The following is a 15,561-nucleotide window of genomic DNA, read 5'->3' on the forward strand; positions in this document are numbered from 1 at the left end:
CCTACCGATCGGGCGCTGGTAGCACGCGGAGGTAACCCCGGATCTGGTTGCTGCCCATTGATTCCTAGTAGCTGCTCCAAAGAAGTATTCCTGCTAGAATTTGGATTTGGCGTTTGTCTTTGCTGCTCCATATTATTTATGTGAGCTTCTACATTGGTTTGAATGAGATTCGCCATTTGTTCTGTCAACTGAGTTAACAGCTCGTTCTGCATAGCCTTGACAGCGGCTGCAATTTCGGCAGACGTCTGGCTCATCTCGACGATGGACGGGTTCTCGCTCGCACTTAGCTCTTCACTTCTCGTTTCGGCCAAATCTGATAAGCTATCTGCTCTTGGGATTGGTACGAGTCTAGATTGCTGCCTCGTTAACACAGATGTGCTAGCTGGATTTGTAATGGTTTGAGCTATGCAAACCGAATCACAAGTTGGGCAAGTTGTTTTAACAGTGAAATGCGTTTTTATACATGCCTTATGAAACGGATGCCCGCACTTCGTTTTATAATTTTCCCCAGTTCCCAACTCGGACTTGCATAAGCTGCATTCTATGCTTCGAGGAGGCACCCCTTTTCGTGGCGATCTATCCAGACCCATAGAACTATTTAATTTCTTCCCAGAATTAATTACATCATATTGCGGAATAACCCCCAATAAATGTATCAAAACATCAAAACAAATAAAAGATAAAGTTAAGTGAAAACTATCGCTAGGTAAATGTGGTCAGAAGGCAACTGCTCGCAGCCGACCCATTCTGAATTCCTATGCATTCTATCCCAGTCGTCCCTTCACTTGTTGAAAATATAGAAATCCCGCTCGAACCCACATCTCACTGGACAGGTTATCGCCTCTGAGGCTAATTTGCCTGCATTCCAAGTTTTTGTCATGGTTCCATGCTCGCAGAAAACTTTGTAGTGAAACAGATATTTGCCATCAAAGCTATACGCTAACCAGCGTAAACTTTACGGACAGCTACCCTACGCTATTCACTCAGACAATACAAGGTTGTAAATAAGACAGATGGGAAGGAAGACAATTGTGGTCAATGTAATGTGTGAGTCCTCCTGGTATTAATTAATCGGAGTCAATCCGATGTACAACACAAGGTGGCCCCACGTTGGGCACCAAAAATAAAGATTTTCTTATTTATTACTAATGTTTAGCCCGATAGTGTCCCGTGAGTGCTATCCGGCGATTGCCTAAGCGCTCTCGGCGATACGCGTCGGTACCCCCGACCCCCGTAGTAATTCTTAGTTCGACAGCGTCCCGTAAGTGCTATCCGGCGATTGCCTAGGCATTCTCGGCGATGCCTGTCGATATCCCCGACCCCCGTAGTAATTCTTAGTTCGGCGGCGTCCCATAACTGCTATCCGGCGATTGCATAGGCATTCTCGGCGATACTTGTCGGTATTTCCGCATAGCAAAGTTCCCCTTTCCGCGTCGTATTAATTCTTAGGCCGACAAGGTCCCGTAAGTACCGTCCGGCGATAGCCTAGGTACTCTCGGCGATACTTGTCGGTATTCCCGGATATCAAAGTTCCCCTTTCCGCGTCGTAGTAATTCTTAGGCCGACAGGGTCCCGTAAGTACCGTCCGGCGATAGCCTAGGTACTCTCGGCGATACTTGTCGGTATTCCCGCATAGCAAAGTTCCCCTTTCCGCGTCGTAGTAATTCTTAGGCCGACAGGGTCCCGTAAGTACCGTCCGGCGATAGCCTAGGTACTCTCGGCGATACTTGTCGGTATTCCCGCATAGCAAAGTTCCCCTTTCCGCGTCGTAGTAATTCTTAGGCCGACAGGGTCCCGTGAGTACCGTCCGGCGATAGCCTAGGTACTCTCGGCGATACTTGTCGGTATTTCCGCATAGCAAAGTTCCCCTTTCCGCGTCGTAGTAATTCTTAGGCCGACAGGGTCCCGTAAGTACCGTCCGGCGATAGCCTAGGTACTCTCGAAGATACTTGTCGGTATTCCCGCATAGCAAAGTTCCCCTTTCCGCGTCGTAGTAATTCTTAGGCCGACAGGGTCCCGTGAGTACCGTCCGGCGATAGCCTAGGTACTCTCGGCGATACTTGCCGGTATTTCCGCATAGCAAAGTCCCCTTTCCGCGTCGTAGTAATTCTTAGGCCGACAGGGTCCCGTAAGTACCGTCCGGCGATAGCCTAGGTACTCTCGGCGATACTTGTCGGTATTCCCGCATAGCATAGTCCCCCTTTCCGCTTCGTAGTAACTCTCAGGCCGGCGGGGTTCCGTAAGTACTGTCCGGCGATAGCCTAGGTACTCTCGGCGACACCTGTCGGTATTATCGCATAGTAAAGACCTCCGTATTGATTTTGAGTTCGGTGGGGCCCTGAAGGCGCTATTCGGCGATAACCGGAATGTGTTTTCTTTTACAATGGATTGCGTCTTTTCAGTCCGTTCCCGTCCTCGAAACGGGCTTCATATAAGTGGCGGCGCAAGGCTGATCCTCATATCAGCATCAGCATAGGCCCTGTAGTTGGCTGGGTGCGTACCGCCGCAACTTTGGCATTTAGCTGGGTGCGGTGGACGAAACCACCGCACTTTACACAGACGAAGCCGCGTTGACAGAAGTTGTTAAACCGCCGCAACTTTGGCATTTAGCTGGGTGCGGTGGACGAAACCACCGCACTTTACACAGACGAAGCCGCGTTGACAGAAGTTGTTAAACCGCCGCAACTTTGGCATTTAGCTGGGTGCGATGGACGAAACCACCGCACTTTACACAGACGAAGCCGCGTTGACAGAAGTTGTTAAACCGCCGCAATTTTCGCATTTAGCTGGGTGCGGTGGACGAAACCACCGCACTTTACACAGGCGAAGCCGCGTTGTCCTCATATCAGCATCAGCATAGGCCCTGTAGTTGGATGGGTGCGTACCGCCGCAACTTTGGCATTTAGCTGGGTGCGGTGGACGAAACCACCGCACTTTACACAGACGAAGCCGCGTTGACAGAAGTTGTTAAACCCCCCCCCCCCCCCCACACGCCGCGTTGACGAAGTTGTTAAACCGCCGCAATTTTCGCATTTAGCTGGGTGCGGTGGACGAAACCACCGCACTTTACACAGGCGAAGCCGCGTTGACAGTAGTTGTGTGTGGTTTAAGAAATCTTTGTGTTTTATGATTCTCTTTGTGGTTTGTGATTTGAATATATGTTTAGTGGCGCACAGAATTTTAATTTACATTGGCGAGAAAGAGGAAATAAAGCTTGTCGGTAGTGGTTGGGAAAAGGAATGTGAATGTGTGTGGGGCGAGTTGGGAAAATGGCTGCTTGGCTTGGCGTCGGCATTTTAATGTATTCCTTATTGGCGTTAATTAAGAATTTTTAACAGTTTAGTTGGGCGGCAAACAAGTTAAGGGGCTCGTTAGTCGCCCGACGTGTCACACCGCTTCATCTGCCTCGTCGATCATCTGTAACTGTATCTGTATCTGTACAAAGGAGCCTAGAATTTCTTAGATCTGTGTTCTTCTACCATCCTCTACATGGATTGGTTCCACATTAATCCTAAAGATGCACAAATTTTATAGCTTGAACAAAAAAAAAAAACACATACAATAATCGCATATCACATATTATGTTTTTTGTGGAGAGGGGGAGGGTTCCAAAGTATTTACACGGTCCAATGTTTGCACGGGTAATATAATGGAGATTCTCTTGGTAAAGATTTTATTCGTAATTTATTCGCCCAACTATCGAGAAAGACTCGCGTGTGCCGTACGATACGATCCATTACGATACGATATCGTCTGTGGGCTATATATGTATGTATATTGATGTGTGCATATGTATGTACAATCAGAAGAGAGGATTACTCTTGTTTTGTTCTCTTTCCTAGATGATAATATCGTATCAGTGGTTCTGGAAGGGGGTGCTTAAACCTACGACGAAAGCTATAATCCTGGGGCAGGGCGATCGTGCCACCGGATGAAGAGTTGTCCACTGTATCCACTGTGGGGGCTCCTGCCGAACGCACCGAGGAGCGCACTGTGGGGTCCTGCAGGTTGAAGCTCAGACTGAAGCTGTTGTTCCGCGAAATGTTGCCGTTGCCGCTGCCGTTCAGGGGCTTCACGGACAGGAGGGCCGTGGTGGTGATGCCGCCGCCGCCGCCCGCACCCGGCCCCACGGTCATGCCGTTGCTGGAGCCACTGTTGCTGTAGCCGTCCTGCTCCTGGGCCAGGTCCACGATGGACAGGGACGAGGGGAAGCGCTGAATGGAGATCGAGACGGGGATCGTGGTGATGACGTCATTGGGCTCTTAGCCACTGGCCGTTGTCGTGATGTTCGGCAGCTGGGCGTTCGCCGCGATGGGAAGGATGCTCAGGGTCCCCGTGGGAATGGTGTACCCGCCGCCGCTGCTGTTGGCCATCGTGAAGGGAAACGACAGCGTGGTGATGTTCGTGGCAGCGGAGAGGGCTACGGAATCGAGAATCGAAGGGAGAGAGATTGTGGTTGGAGTATCTGAATCTGCATCTGCGGGAGTATCTGTGCCCGGTACTCACTTCTGTGAACTCGCTGTAAATGATGACCACTGCGGGCAGGGTCAACGCCTTGACGCAGCACATGCGGCACCCAAAGAAGAGCCACGCGATCTCCCCGCAGGTGGAGAAGCGGAAGAGCTGCAGGAAGCCGATCGGCTGTGTGGGCTCCAGTCCTGCGGCCACCGGCGCCTCATCCAGGGACTTGCCATCGGTTGTCGTCGTGCCAGAAGCCTCGTCCATCTATCGGTACGACGAAGGACGGAGGAATAGTGTTACTCGAGCCAAGACCCGCGATTTATTCACAGACACGGACAGAGACAGACGGCACGCAAAGGTTAATTCAATTACTGCCACACTCTCAGAGGCATGTATCTGTATCTGTGGCTGTGGCAAGGGTGCAGCAGCTACTTTGTATCTTTTGCCATAGTTCTCTCTCATTGACCCGCGGGGTTAACGAGTAATAGAATCTACCGTTTATTATTGGACATTCCAACGCCAATTTGGAGCGATTCGATTCGATTCCCTTTCAGAGGCCCGTACAGAAATCTGTGTGGCGCCATTCGCCCCCTGCCCCCTCTCCTTGTCGTGGGATGGATGATCACCTTTTAATTGATTTTCAACACTTTGATCCTTCAGATACTGTATCTATGCACTGGTTTCTGCAGAAGATCCGTTACTGCTCACTCGGACCGCCAAAGCGCGACTGCTGGAACACCGTCCGCGGAGCCACCCATTTATGTTGATTCCCCGATGTGGATGCTGGACAGAGTACTCGGGCTTGGGCATGAGTACTCGTGAGTGTATCGTATCAATCGCTCGCTTTGGGGTTCACAATTCTAATTGATCTCCGCTTTCCGCTCTTGGGGTAGGTTCCGCCGAAAGAGGCGCTTCAATTTACAATGAGAGCAAAAGAGACATTATGTAGAGGGTTTTTCTTTTCTTTGCTTTTCTTTTCTTTATTCTTTTTCTTTCATTTGGAGGGTGGAAGGTGCAACAATCTAAAACGGAGGCAGACTCTTGAGCCTCCTGCTGGTGCGCAGCACGAATGGTGCCGGCTGATTTGTACCGGCATTTCCTCCAGCGGGAACGACTTCGGGAGCAGCTACGGGAGCGACTGCGGGAGCGACTCCGACCGACTCGCCTTCATCGTCCGAGCCCCCGAGCATTACGCTGTCCAAAGTAGTGCGGGACGCCCGCAGTGTCATCATGTGCCGGGTGCTGCGTTCGCCCAAGGTGTTGCGCACCTTCAGGCAGCTCTTCTGCGACAGGGTTCTTTTTTTTTCGCCCGTCCCCAGGGCGAGGACGCGGCGCTGGCACTCGCCGAATGCCACGGCATGGCTGCTGGTGGGCCCGTCGTCCTCATTGCCGGGCCGTTCAAAAATCGTCTCGAGACCGGTGGGCCTCGACTTTGCGATGGTCTGCGATGGCGCCTGAGAACCGGTGGTCGGCGTCAGGCTGGGCTTCTTGGCCAGGCGGCTGGGACTAAGACTGGGCCTGGCGGCGCTCTGGCTCTTGCTCTTGCAGGCGCGCGGCGGCATTTGGCGCCGAACCATAGTCGCGGTTGCCACAGATCCTGTATCCCCCGGTATACTCCCGGCTGAAATGAGACGAAATGAGAAATGAGTTACGACTGTCCGATGGCCGCAGAACCGAGTACTTCCTTTACCTTTAGCTTTGCCTTCAAGTTTTTTCTTTGCAGGCATTTCTCGTATCTTTTTCCGGCTTTTCCGTCTCCTGGGTAAACCTTTCGACTTCTCAAACGAGCAACGAGCAACGAGCTTCTTTGGGTTGAGGGCTCTCAGTGCTCCACAGGGGAGGGGCTGAGAGGCTGGGGTGTGAGCCGCCAGCAACCAAGCGCGTTGCTTTATTAATATTTGTGGGCAGTATATGTCTTAATTTAATTTATGTACATTTTTGTGTTTGTTTTACAATTCAACTTTAAACGACACTCAAACACACACTAGTACATTTGATGGCACATTAATTTACAAACATATAATCTGCAGCAACGAAACACTTGTAACCTCGACTAGGTGAGGGCAGACGACTAGGAATGTAGCATGTACATGTGGGCGGGCAGTTTATAGGGGGCTTAGTTGTTTTATGCGAAGACTAGCATTTTTGGCTCAATTTAGGCCGTAGTGGTGGTGTGGCGGCAACTGATGCTGATTTGAAAGTCGATTTGAAACCGATAATCAATTGTCAGCACCGTTGCCGCCGAAGATTTATCACAGATTGTAATAATTTTGTAGTGGGGTGTCGGAGAACCGCACTAATTACGAAAATAACAATGGGGGGGGGGGGGGGAGGGAAGAAAGGGTTAAAGAAATGAGATCGAAAATTCAGAAAGTGCAGTGTTTCAAGACGTAGTCAATTGAGGAATAGATAAAGAGAAAAGGTAAACAATGCAGGTGCTTTACGTGGAAAATAAGAGGAAATATACTAAATAAAAAGAGACAAGCACTTGCAGAAATAACAATACAGATAAGTAGTAGACTGGAGTGAAGACGACGGAAAAACAGGTAATAAAAGAGATGGAACAAAGACGAGACAAAACAGGTACAATTGATTTACGTTTACAATATTACAATAAACATAACAATTTAAAATAATGTCTATATCTTTTTCTATAATTACAGGGAAGACAAGAAACAGCGGAGCATCGGCCGGCATAGCAAAACACAATGCTTGTAAAGACATTGCGTTGCATACCGGCCGACCCCGTCGTCCCCCCTGGTCGTCGAAATTGGCGTCGTCCGAAGTCGTCAGAAGAAGGTGCAATTAGCACCTCGTCGTCGTTGTGGCTGTGGCTGCCCTCTTGGAGAACCAGTGGCACTGGTCCGGCCACCAGCTGGGAGCCAGGAGTAGACGGCACATCGCCGTGTGGCGACACGGGTCCGGCCGCCAAAGTGAAATGGATGTGAGTGTGTGTGTGCGTCGGCAATTGTGGCCCTAATGTAGAGCGAGTGGCACTGGTCCGGCCACCAACTAAGGACGATGGCGGACACGACACACATAACTCGAACGGCACAGGTCCGGCCGCCCAAGTGTAATGGATGTTTGTGTGGATTTTTCCTTTTCCAGGACCATAGGGCACTCTGAATGCCATGGCACTGGATCCGGCCACCAACTAAGGACGATGGCGGACACGACACACATAACTCGAACGGCACAGGTCCGGCCGCCCAAGTGTAATGGGTGTTTGTGTGTGTGTGTCTGTGTTTGGCTATTCTAGCAATCACCAACGCACTGCATTCGATTTGAATTTGTCAGGCCGTATGATTTTGCAAGTGTGTATGGCAGCATTTTTATTCGTTTATGTTTTATTTAATGGCTTTGATGGCGGCAGCGTCCGTTGTTCCTTTTTGTTGTGGCATGCGAGTGATATGCATACCTGCCCCGTATGATAAAGATTTTCGCCGTAATGTTTAGCCCGATAGTGTCCCGTGAGTGCTATCCGGCGATTGCCTAAGCGCTCTCGGCGATACGCGTCGGTACCCCCGACCCCCGTAGTAATTCTTAGTTCGACAGCGTCCCGTAAGTGCTATCCGGCGATTGCCTAGGCATTCTCGGCGATGCCTGTCGATATCCCCGCCCCCCGTAGTAATTCTTAGTTCGGCGGCGTCCCGTAACTGCTATCCGGCGATTGCCTAGGCATTACTTGTCGGTATTTCCGCATAGCAAAGTTTCCCTTTCCGCGTCGTATTAATTCTTAGGCCGACAAGGTCCCGTAAGTACCGTCCGGCGATAGCCTAGGTACTCTCGGCGATACTTGTCGGTATTCCCGCATAGCAAAGTTCCCCTTTCCGCGTCGTAGTAATTCTTAGGCCGACAGGGTCCCGTAAGTACCGTCCGGCGATAGCCTAGGTACTCTCGGCGATACTTGTCGGTATTTCCGCATAGCAAAGTTCCCCTTTCCGCGTCGTAGTAATTCTTAGGTCGACAGGGTCCCGTAAGTACCGTCCGGCGATAGCCTAGGTACTCTCGGCGATACTTGTCGGTATTCCCGCATAGCAAAGTTCCCCTTTCCGCGTCGTAGTAATTCTTAGGCCGACAGGGTCCCGTAAGTACCGTCCGGCGATAGCCTAGGTACTCTCGGCGATACTTGCCGGTATTTCCGCATAGCAAAGTCCCCTTTCCGCGTCGTAGTAATTCTTAGGCCGACAGGGTCCCGTAAGTACCGTCCGGCGATAGCCTAGGTACTCTCGGCGATACTTGTCGGTATTCCCGCATAGCATAGTCCCCCTTTCCGCTTCGTAGTAACTCTCAGGCCGGCGGGGTCCCGTAAGTACTGTCCGGCGCTAGCCTAGGTACTCTCGGCGACACCTGTCGGTATTATCGCATAGTAAAGACCTCCGTATTGATTCTGAGTTCGGTGGGGCCCTGAAGGCGCTATTCGGCGATAACCGGAATGTTCTCGGTGAAACCAACTGCCCCGTCCCACGCTACGATCGCCCCCGTCCGCGGGACTGCGGCCCCGTCCCCCATCGTCGGTCCGAAATACGGAGTCCCGGCAAATTATAAATATTGCTGTAATTTCGACCCTGGAGTAGACTGAGATATGTACCCCAGCCCAGGATCGCCTCCTTACAAAAGTTAAGGTAACACTAGACTTAACATTAACATGTGTTTTCTTTTACAATGGATTGCGTCTTTTCAGTCCGTTCCCGTCCTCGGAGCGGGCTTCATATAAGTGGCGGCGCAAGGCTGATCCTCATATCAGCATCAGCATAGGCCCTGTAGTTGGCTGGGTGCGTACCGCCGCAACTTTGGCATTTAGCTGAGTACGGTGGACGAAACCACCGCACTTTACACAGACGAAGCCGCGTTGACAGAAGTTGTTAAACCGCCGCAACTTTGGCATTTAGCTGGGTGCGGTGGACGAAACCACCGCACTTTACACAGACGAAGCCGCGTTGACAGAAGTTGTTAAACCGCCGCAATTTTCGCACTTAGCTGGGTGCGGTGGACGAAACCACCGCACTTTACACAGGCGAAGCCGCGTTGACAGTAGTTGTGTGTGGTTTAAGAAATCTTTGTGTTTTATGATTCTCTTTGTGGTTTGTGATTTGAATATATGTTTAGTGGCGCACAGAATTTTAATTTACATTGGCGAGAAAGAGGAAATAAAGCTTGTCGGTAGTGGTTGGGAAGGGGAATGTGAATGTGTGTGGGGCGAGTTGGGAAAATGGCTGCTTGGCTTGGCGTCGGCATTTTAATGTATTCCTTATTGGCGTTAATTAAGAATTTTTAACAGTTCAGTTGGGCGGCAAACAAGTTAAGGGGCTCGTTAGTCGCCCGACGTGTCACACCGCTTCATCTGCCTCGTCGATCATCTGTAACTGTATCTGTATCTGTACAAAGGAGCCTAGAATTTCTTAGATCTGTGTTCTTCTACCATCCTCTACATGGATTGGTTCCACATTAATCCTAAAGATGCACAAATTTTATAGCTTGAACAAAAAAAAAAAAACACATACAATAATCGCATATCACATATTATGTTTTTTGTGGAGAGGGGGAGGGGGAGGGTTCCAAATACACGGTCCAATGTTTGCACGGGTAATATAATGGAGATTCTCTTGGTAAAGATTTTATTCGTAATTTATTCGCCCAACTATCGAGAAAGACTCGCGTGTGCCGTACGATACGATCCATTACGATACGATATCGTCTGTGGGCTATATATGTATGTATATTGATGTGTGCATATGTATGTACAATCCGAAGAGAGGATTACTCTTGTTTTGTTCTCTTTCCTAGATGATAATATCGTATCAGTGGTTCTGGAAGGGGGTGCTTAAACCTACGACGAAAGCTATAATCCAGTGGATGGGTCGGAATAGGTGTCCTGTTCCTCCGCTCAGACATAGACCTCTCCTGTCTTGGCCTCGGGACTGTGTTTGGCGAGGGTTGAGGGAGCACTCGTGGCCGTTGCCGTTGCCGTGGCGCCGCTCTGGGGCAGGGCGATCGTGCCACCGGATGAAGAGTTGTCCACTGTATCCACTGTGGGGGCTCCTGCCGAACGCACCGAGGAGCGCACTGTGGGGTCCTGCAGGTTGAAGCTCAGACTGAAGCTGTTGTTCCGCGAAATGTTGCCGTTGCCGCTGCCGTTCAGGGGCTTCACGGACAGGAGGGCCGTGGTGGTGATGCCGCCGCCGCCGCCCGCACCCGGCCCCACGGTCATGCCGTTGCTGGAGCCACTGTTGCTGTAGCCGTCCTGCTCCTGGGCCAGGTCCACGATGGACAGGGACGAGGGGAAGCGCTGAATGGAGATCGAGACGGGGATCGTGGTGATGACGTCATTGGGCTCTTAGCCACTGGCCGTTGTCGTGATGTTCGGCAGCTGGGCGTTCGCCGCGATGGGAAGGATGCTCAGGGTCCCCGTGGGAATGGTGTACCCGCCGCCGCTGCTGTTGGCCATCGTGAAGGGAAACGACAGCGTGGTGATGTTCGTGGCAGCGGAGAGGGCTACGGAATCGAGAATCGAAGGGAGAGAGATTGTGGTTGGAGTATCTGAATCTGCATCTGCGGGAGTATCTGTGCCCGGTACTCACTTCTGTGAACTCGCTGTAAATGATGACCACTGCGGGCAGGGTCAACGCCTTGACGCAGCACATGAGGAACCCAAAGAAGAGCCACGCGATCTCCCCGCAGGTGGAGAAGCGGAAGAGCTGCAGGAAGCCGATCGGCTGTGTGGGCTCCAGTCCTGCGGCCACCGGCGCCTCATCCAGGGACTTGCCATCGGTTGTCGTCGTGCCAGAAGCCTCGTCCATCTATCGGTACGACGAAGGACGGAGGAATAGTGTTACTCGAGCCAAGACCCGCGATTTATTCACAGACACGGACAGAGACAGACGGCACGCAAAGGTTAATTCAATTACTGCCACACTCTCAGAGGCATGTATCTGTATCTGTGGCTGTGGCAAGGGTGCAGCAGCTACTTTGTATCTTTTGCCATAGTTCTCTCTCATTGACCCGCGGGGTTAACGAGTAATAGAATCTACCGTTTATTATTGGACATTCCAACGCCAATTTGGAGCGATTCGATTCGATTCCCTTTCAGAGGCCCGTACAGAAATCTGTGTGGCGCCATTCGCCCCCTGCCCCCTCTCCTTGTCGTGGGATGGATGATCACCTTTTAATTGATTTTCAACACTTTTTGATCACTCACTCGGACCGCCCAAGCGCGACTGCTGGAACACCGTCCGCGGAGCCACCCATTTATGTTGATTCCCCGATGTGGATGCTGGACAGAGTACTCGGGCTTGGGCATGAGTACTCGTGAGTGTATCGTATCAATCGCTCGCTTTGGGGTTCACAATTCTAATTGATCTCCGCTTTCCGCTCTTGGGGTAGCTTCCGCCGAAAGAGGCGCTTCAATTTACAATGAGAGCAAAAGAGACATTCTGTAGAGGGTTTTTCTTTTCTTTGCTTTTCTTTTCTTTATTCTTTTTCTATCATTTGGAGGGTGGAAGGTGCAACAATCTAAAACGGAGGCAGACTCTTGAGCCTCCTGCTGGTGCGCAGCACGAATGGTGGCGGCTGATTTGTACCGGCATTTCCTCCAGCGGGAACGACTTCGGGAGCAGCTACGGGAGCGACTGCGGGAGCGACTCCGACCGACTCGCCTTCATCGTCCGAGCCCCCGAGCATTACGCTGTCCAAAGTAGTGCGGGACGCCCGCAGTGTCATCATGTGCCGGGTGCTGCGTTCGCCCAAGGTGTTGCGCACCTTCAGGCAGATCTTCTGCGACAGGGTTGTTTTTTTTCGCCCGTACCCAGGGCGAGGACGCGGCGCTGGCACTCGCCGAATGCCACGGCATGGCTGCTGGTGGGCCCGTCGTCCTCATTGCCGGGCCGTTCAAAAATCGTCTCGGGACCGGTGGGCCTCGACTTTGCGATGGTCTGCGATGGCGCCTGAGAACCGGTGGTCGGCGTCAGGCTGGGCTGCTTGGCCAGGCCAAGGGAAAAGAGAGGGACAAAATATTCGGCACTTTGACGGAGGGACTAAACCTCAGACACGTCTCGACTCCACAACGTTCACGACACGACTTTCCATTTGCAAGTGTGTGTGTGTGTGTGGTGTGAGTCAAGAAAGTGAAGTGGGGCCACGCTCAAAAGTATGCTGTCTCTTCTTTGTAATTCTCCCTAACTTAAAATTTGATTTGCAATCCCCTGTGAGTTCGTCAACTTGATGTTTTGTTGGCTGTAATGCGGTATGTGGTCTTCATTCCCCTCTACTACCCTTGCCGCCTGCTGAGGGCAGACGACTAGGAATGTAGCATGTACATGTGGGCGGGCAGTTTATAGGGGCTTAGTTGTTTTATGCGAAGACTAGCATTTTTGGCTCAATTTAGGCCGTAGTGGTGGTGTGGCGGCAACTGATGCTGATTTGAAAGTCGATTTGAAACCGATAATCAATTGTCAGCACCGTTGCCGCCGAAGATTTATCACAGATTGTAATAATTTTGTAGTGGGGTGTCGGAGAACCGCACTAATTACGAAAATAACAATGGGTGGGGGGGGGGGGGGGGGGGGAAGAAGGGGTTAAAGAAATGAGATCGAAAATTCAGAAAGTGCAGTGTTGCAACACGTAGTCAATTGAGGAATAGATAAAGAGAAAAGGTAAACAATGCAGGTGCTTTGCGTGGAAAATAAGAGGAAATATACTAAATAAAAAGAGACAAGCACTTGCAGAAATAACAATACAGATAAGTAGTAGACTGGAGTGAAGACGACGGAAAAACAGGTAATAAAAGAGATACTACACTGGAACAAAGACGAGACAAAACAGGTACAATTGATTTACGTTTACAATATTACAATAAACATAACAATTTAAAATAATGTCTATATCTTTTTCTATAATTACAGGGAAGACAAGAAACAGCGGAGCATCGGCCGGCATAGCAAAACACAATGCTTGTAAAGACATTGCGTTGCATACCGGGCGACCCCGTCGTCCCCCCTGGTCATCGAAATTGGCGTCGTCAGACGTAGGTGCAATTAGCACCTCGTCGTCGTTGTGGCTGTGGCTGCCCTCTTGGAGAACCAGTGGCACTGGTCCGGCCACCAGATGGGAGCCAGGAGTAGACGGCACACATATTACTGTGGCGACACGGGTCCGGCCGCCAAAGTGAAATGGATGTGAGTGTGTGTGTGCGTCGGCAATTGTGGCCCTAATGTAGAGCGAGTGGCACTGGTCCGGCCACCAACTAAGGACGATGGCGGACACGACACACATAACTCGAACGGCACAGGTCCGGCCGCCCAAGTGTAATGGATGTTTGTGTGTGTGTGTCTGAATGGCTGGCGGTAAGTATTTTGAGAACCCTTTTTAATCGTATGTGTGGCTGATGGATTTTTCCTTTTCCAGGACCATAGGGCACTCTGAATGCCATGGCACTGGATCCGGCCACCAACTAAGGACGATGGCGGACACGACACACATAACTCGAACGGCACAGGTCCGGCCGCCCAAGTGTAATGGGTGTTTGTGTGTGTGTGTCTGTTTTTGGCTATTCTAGCAATCACCAACGCACTGAATTCGATTTGAATTTGTCAGGCCGTATGATTTTGCAAGTGTGTATGGCAGCATTTTTATTCGTTTATGTTTTATTTAATGGCTTTGATGGCGGCAGCGTCCGTTGTTCATTTTTGTTGTGGCATGCGAGTGATATGCATACCTGCCCCGTATGATAAAGATTTTCGCCGTAATGTTTAGCCCGATAGTGTCCCGTGAGTGCTATCCGGCGATTGCCTAAGCGCTCTCGGCGATACGACTTCCGCATAGCAAAGTCCCCTTTCCGCGTCGTAGTAATTCTTAGGCCGACAGGGTCCCGTAAGTACCGTCCGGCGATAGCCTAGGTACTCTCGGCGATACTTGTCGGTATTCCCGCATAGCATAGTCCCCCTTTCCGCTTCGTAGTAACTCTCAGGCCGGCGGGGTCCCGTAAGTACTGTCCGGCGATAGTCTAGGTACTCTCGGCGACACCTGTCGGTATTATCGCATAGTAAAGACCTCCGTATTGATTCTGAGTTCGGTGGGGCCCTGAAGGCGCTATTCGGCGATAACCGGAGTGTTCTCGGTGAAACCAACTGCCCCGTCCCACGCTACGATCGCCCCCGTCCGCGGGACTGCGGCCCGGCCCCCATCGTCGGTCCGAAATACGGAGTCCCGGCAAATTATAAATATTGCTGTAATTTCGACCCTGGAGTAGACTGAGATATGTACCCCAGCCCAGGATCGCTTCCTTACAAAAGTTAAGGTAACACTAGACTTAACATTAACATGTGTTTTCTTTTACAATGGATTGCGTCTTTTCAGTCCGTTCCCGTCCTCGGAGCGGGCTTCATATAAGTGGCGGCGCAAGGCTGATCCTCATATCAGCATCAGCATAGGCCCTGTAGTTGGCTGGGTGCGTACCGCCGCAACTTTGGCATTTAGCTGGGTGCGGTGGACGAAACCACCGCACTTTACACAGACGAAGCCGCGTTGACAGAAGTTGTTAAACCGCCGCAACTTTGGCATTTAGCTGGGTGCGGTGGACGAAACCACCGCACTTTACACAGACGAATCCGCGTTGACGGAAGTTGTTAAACCGCCGCAATTTTCGCATTTAGCTGGGTGCGGTGGACGAAACCACCGCACTTTACACAGGCGAAGCCGCGTTGACAGTAGTTGTGTGTGGTTTAAGAAATCTTTGTGTTTTATGATTCTCTTTGTGGTTTGTGATTTGAATATATGTTTAGTGGCGCACAGAATTTAAATTTACTTTGGCGAGAAAGAGGAAATAAAGCTTGTCGGTAGTGGTTGGGAAGGGGAATGTGAATGTGTGTGGGGCGAGTTGGGAAAATGGCTGCTTGGCTTGGCGTCGGCATTTTAATGTATTCCTTATTGGCGTTAATTAAGAATTTTTAACAGTTTAGTTGGGCGGCAAACAAGTTAAGGGGCTCGTTAGTCGCCCGACGTGTCACACCGCTTCATCTGCCTCGTCGATCATCTGTAACTGTATCTGTATCTGTACAAAGGAGACTAGAATTTCTTAGATCTGTGTTCTTCTACCATCCTATA

The 15,561-nt window shown here is 50.8% G+C and overlaps 1 protein-coding gene across 1 annotated transcript; it reads right to left on the minus strand.

Annotated features, from left to right (window-relative positions):
• Positions 1 to 5,415: 5,415 nt before the first annotated feature.
• LOC117194478 (protein tantalus-like) lies at positions 5,416 to 6,218 on the minus strand. Its single transcript, XM_033399043.1, has 2 exons — positions 6,152 to 6,218; positions 5,416 to 6,082 (listed from the first exon to the last, which is right to left on the minus strand). Exons 1-2 carry the CDS (start codon positions 6,186 to 6,188, stop codon positions 5,484 to 5,486), a joined length of 636 nt encoding a protein of 211 aa, XP_033254934.1. The 5' UTR covers positions 6,189 to 6,218; the 3' UTR covers positions 5,416 to 5,483.
• Between the last annotated feature and the right edge of the window lie 9,343 nt (positions 6,219 to 15,561).

This window comes from Drosophila miranda, assembly GCF_003369915.1.
Source record: "Drosophila miranda strain MSH22 chromosome Y unlocalized genomic scaffold, D.miranda_PacBio2.1 Contig_Y3_pilon, whole genome shotgun sequence".
In the NCBI taxonomy this organism is placed as follows: domain Eukaryota; kingdom Metazoa; phylum Arthropoda; class Insecta; order Diptera; family Drosophilidae; genus Drosophila; species Drosophila miranda.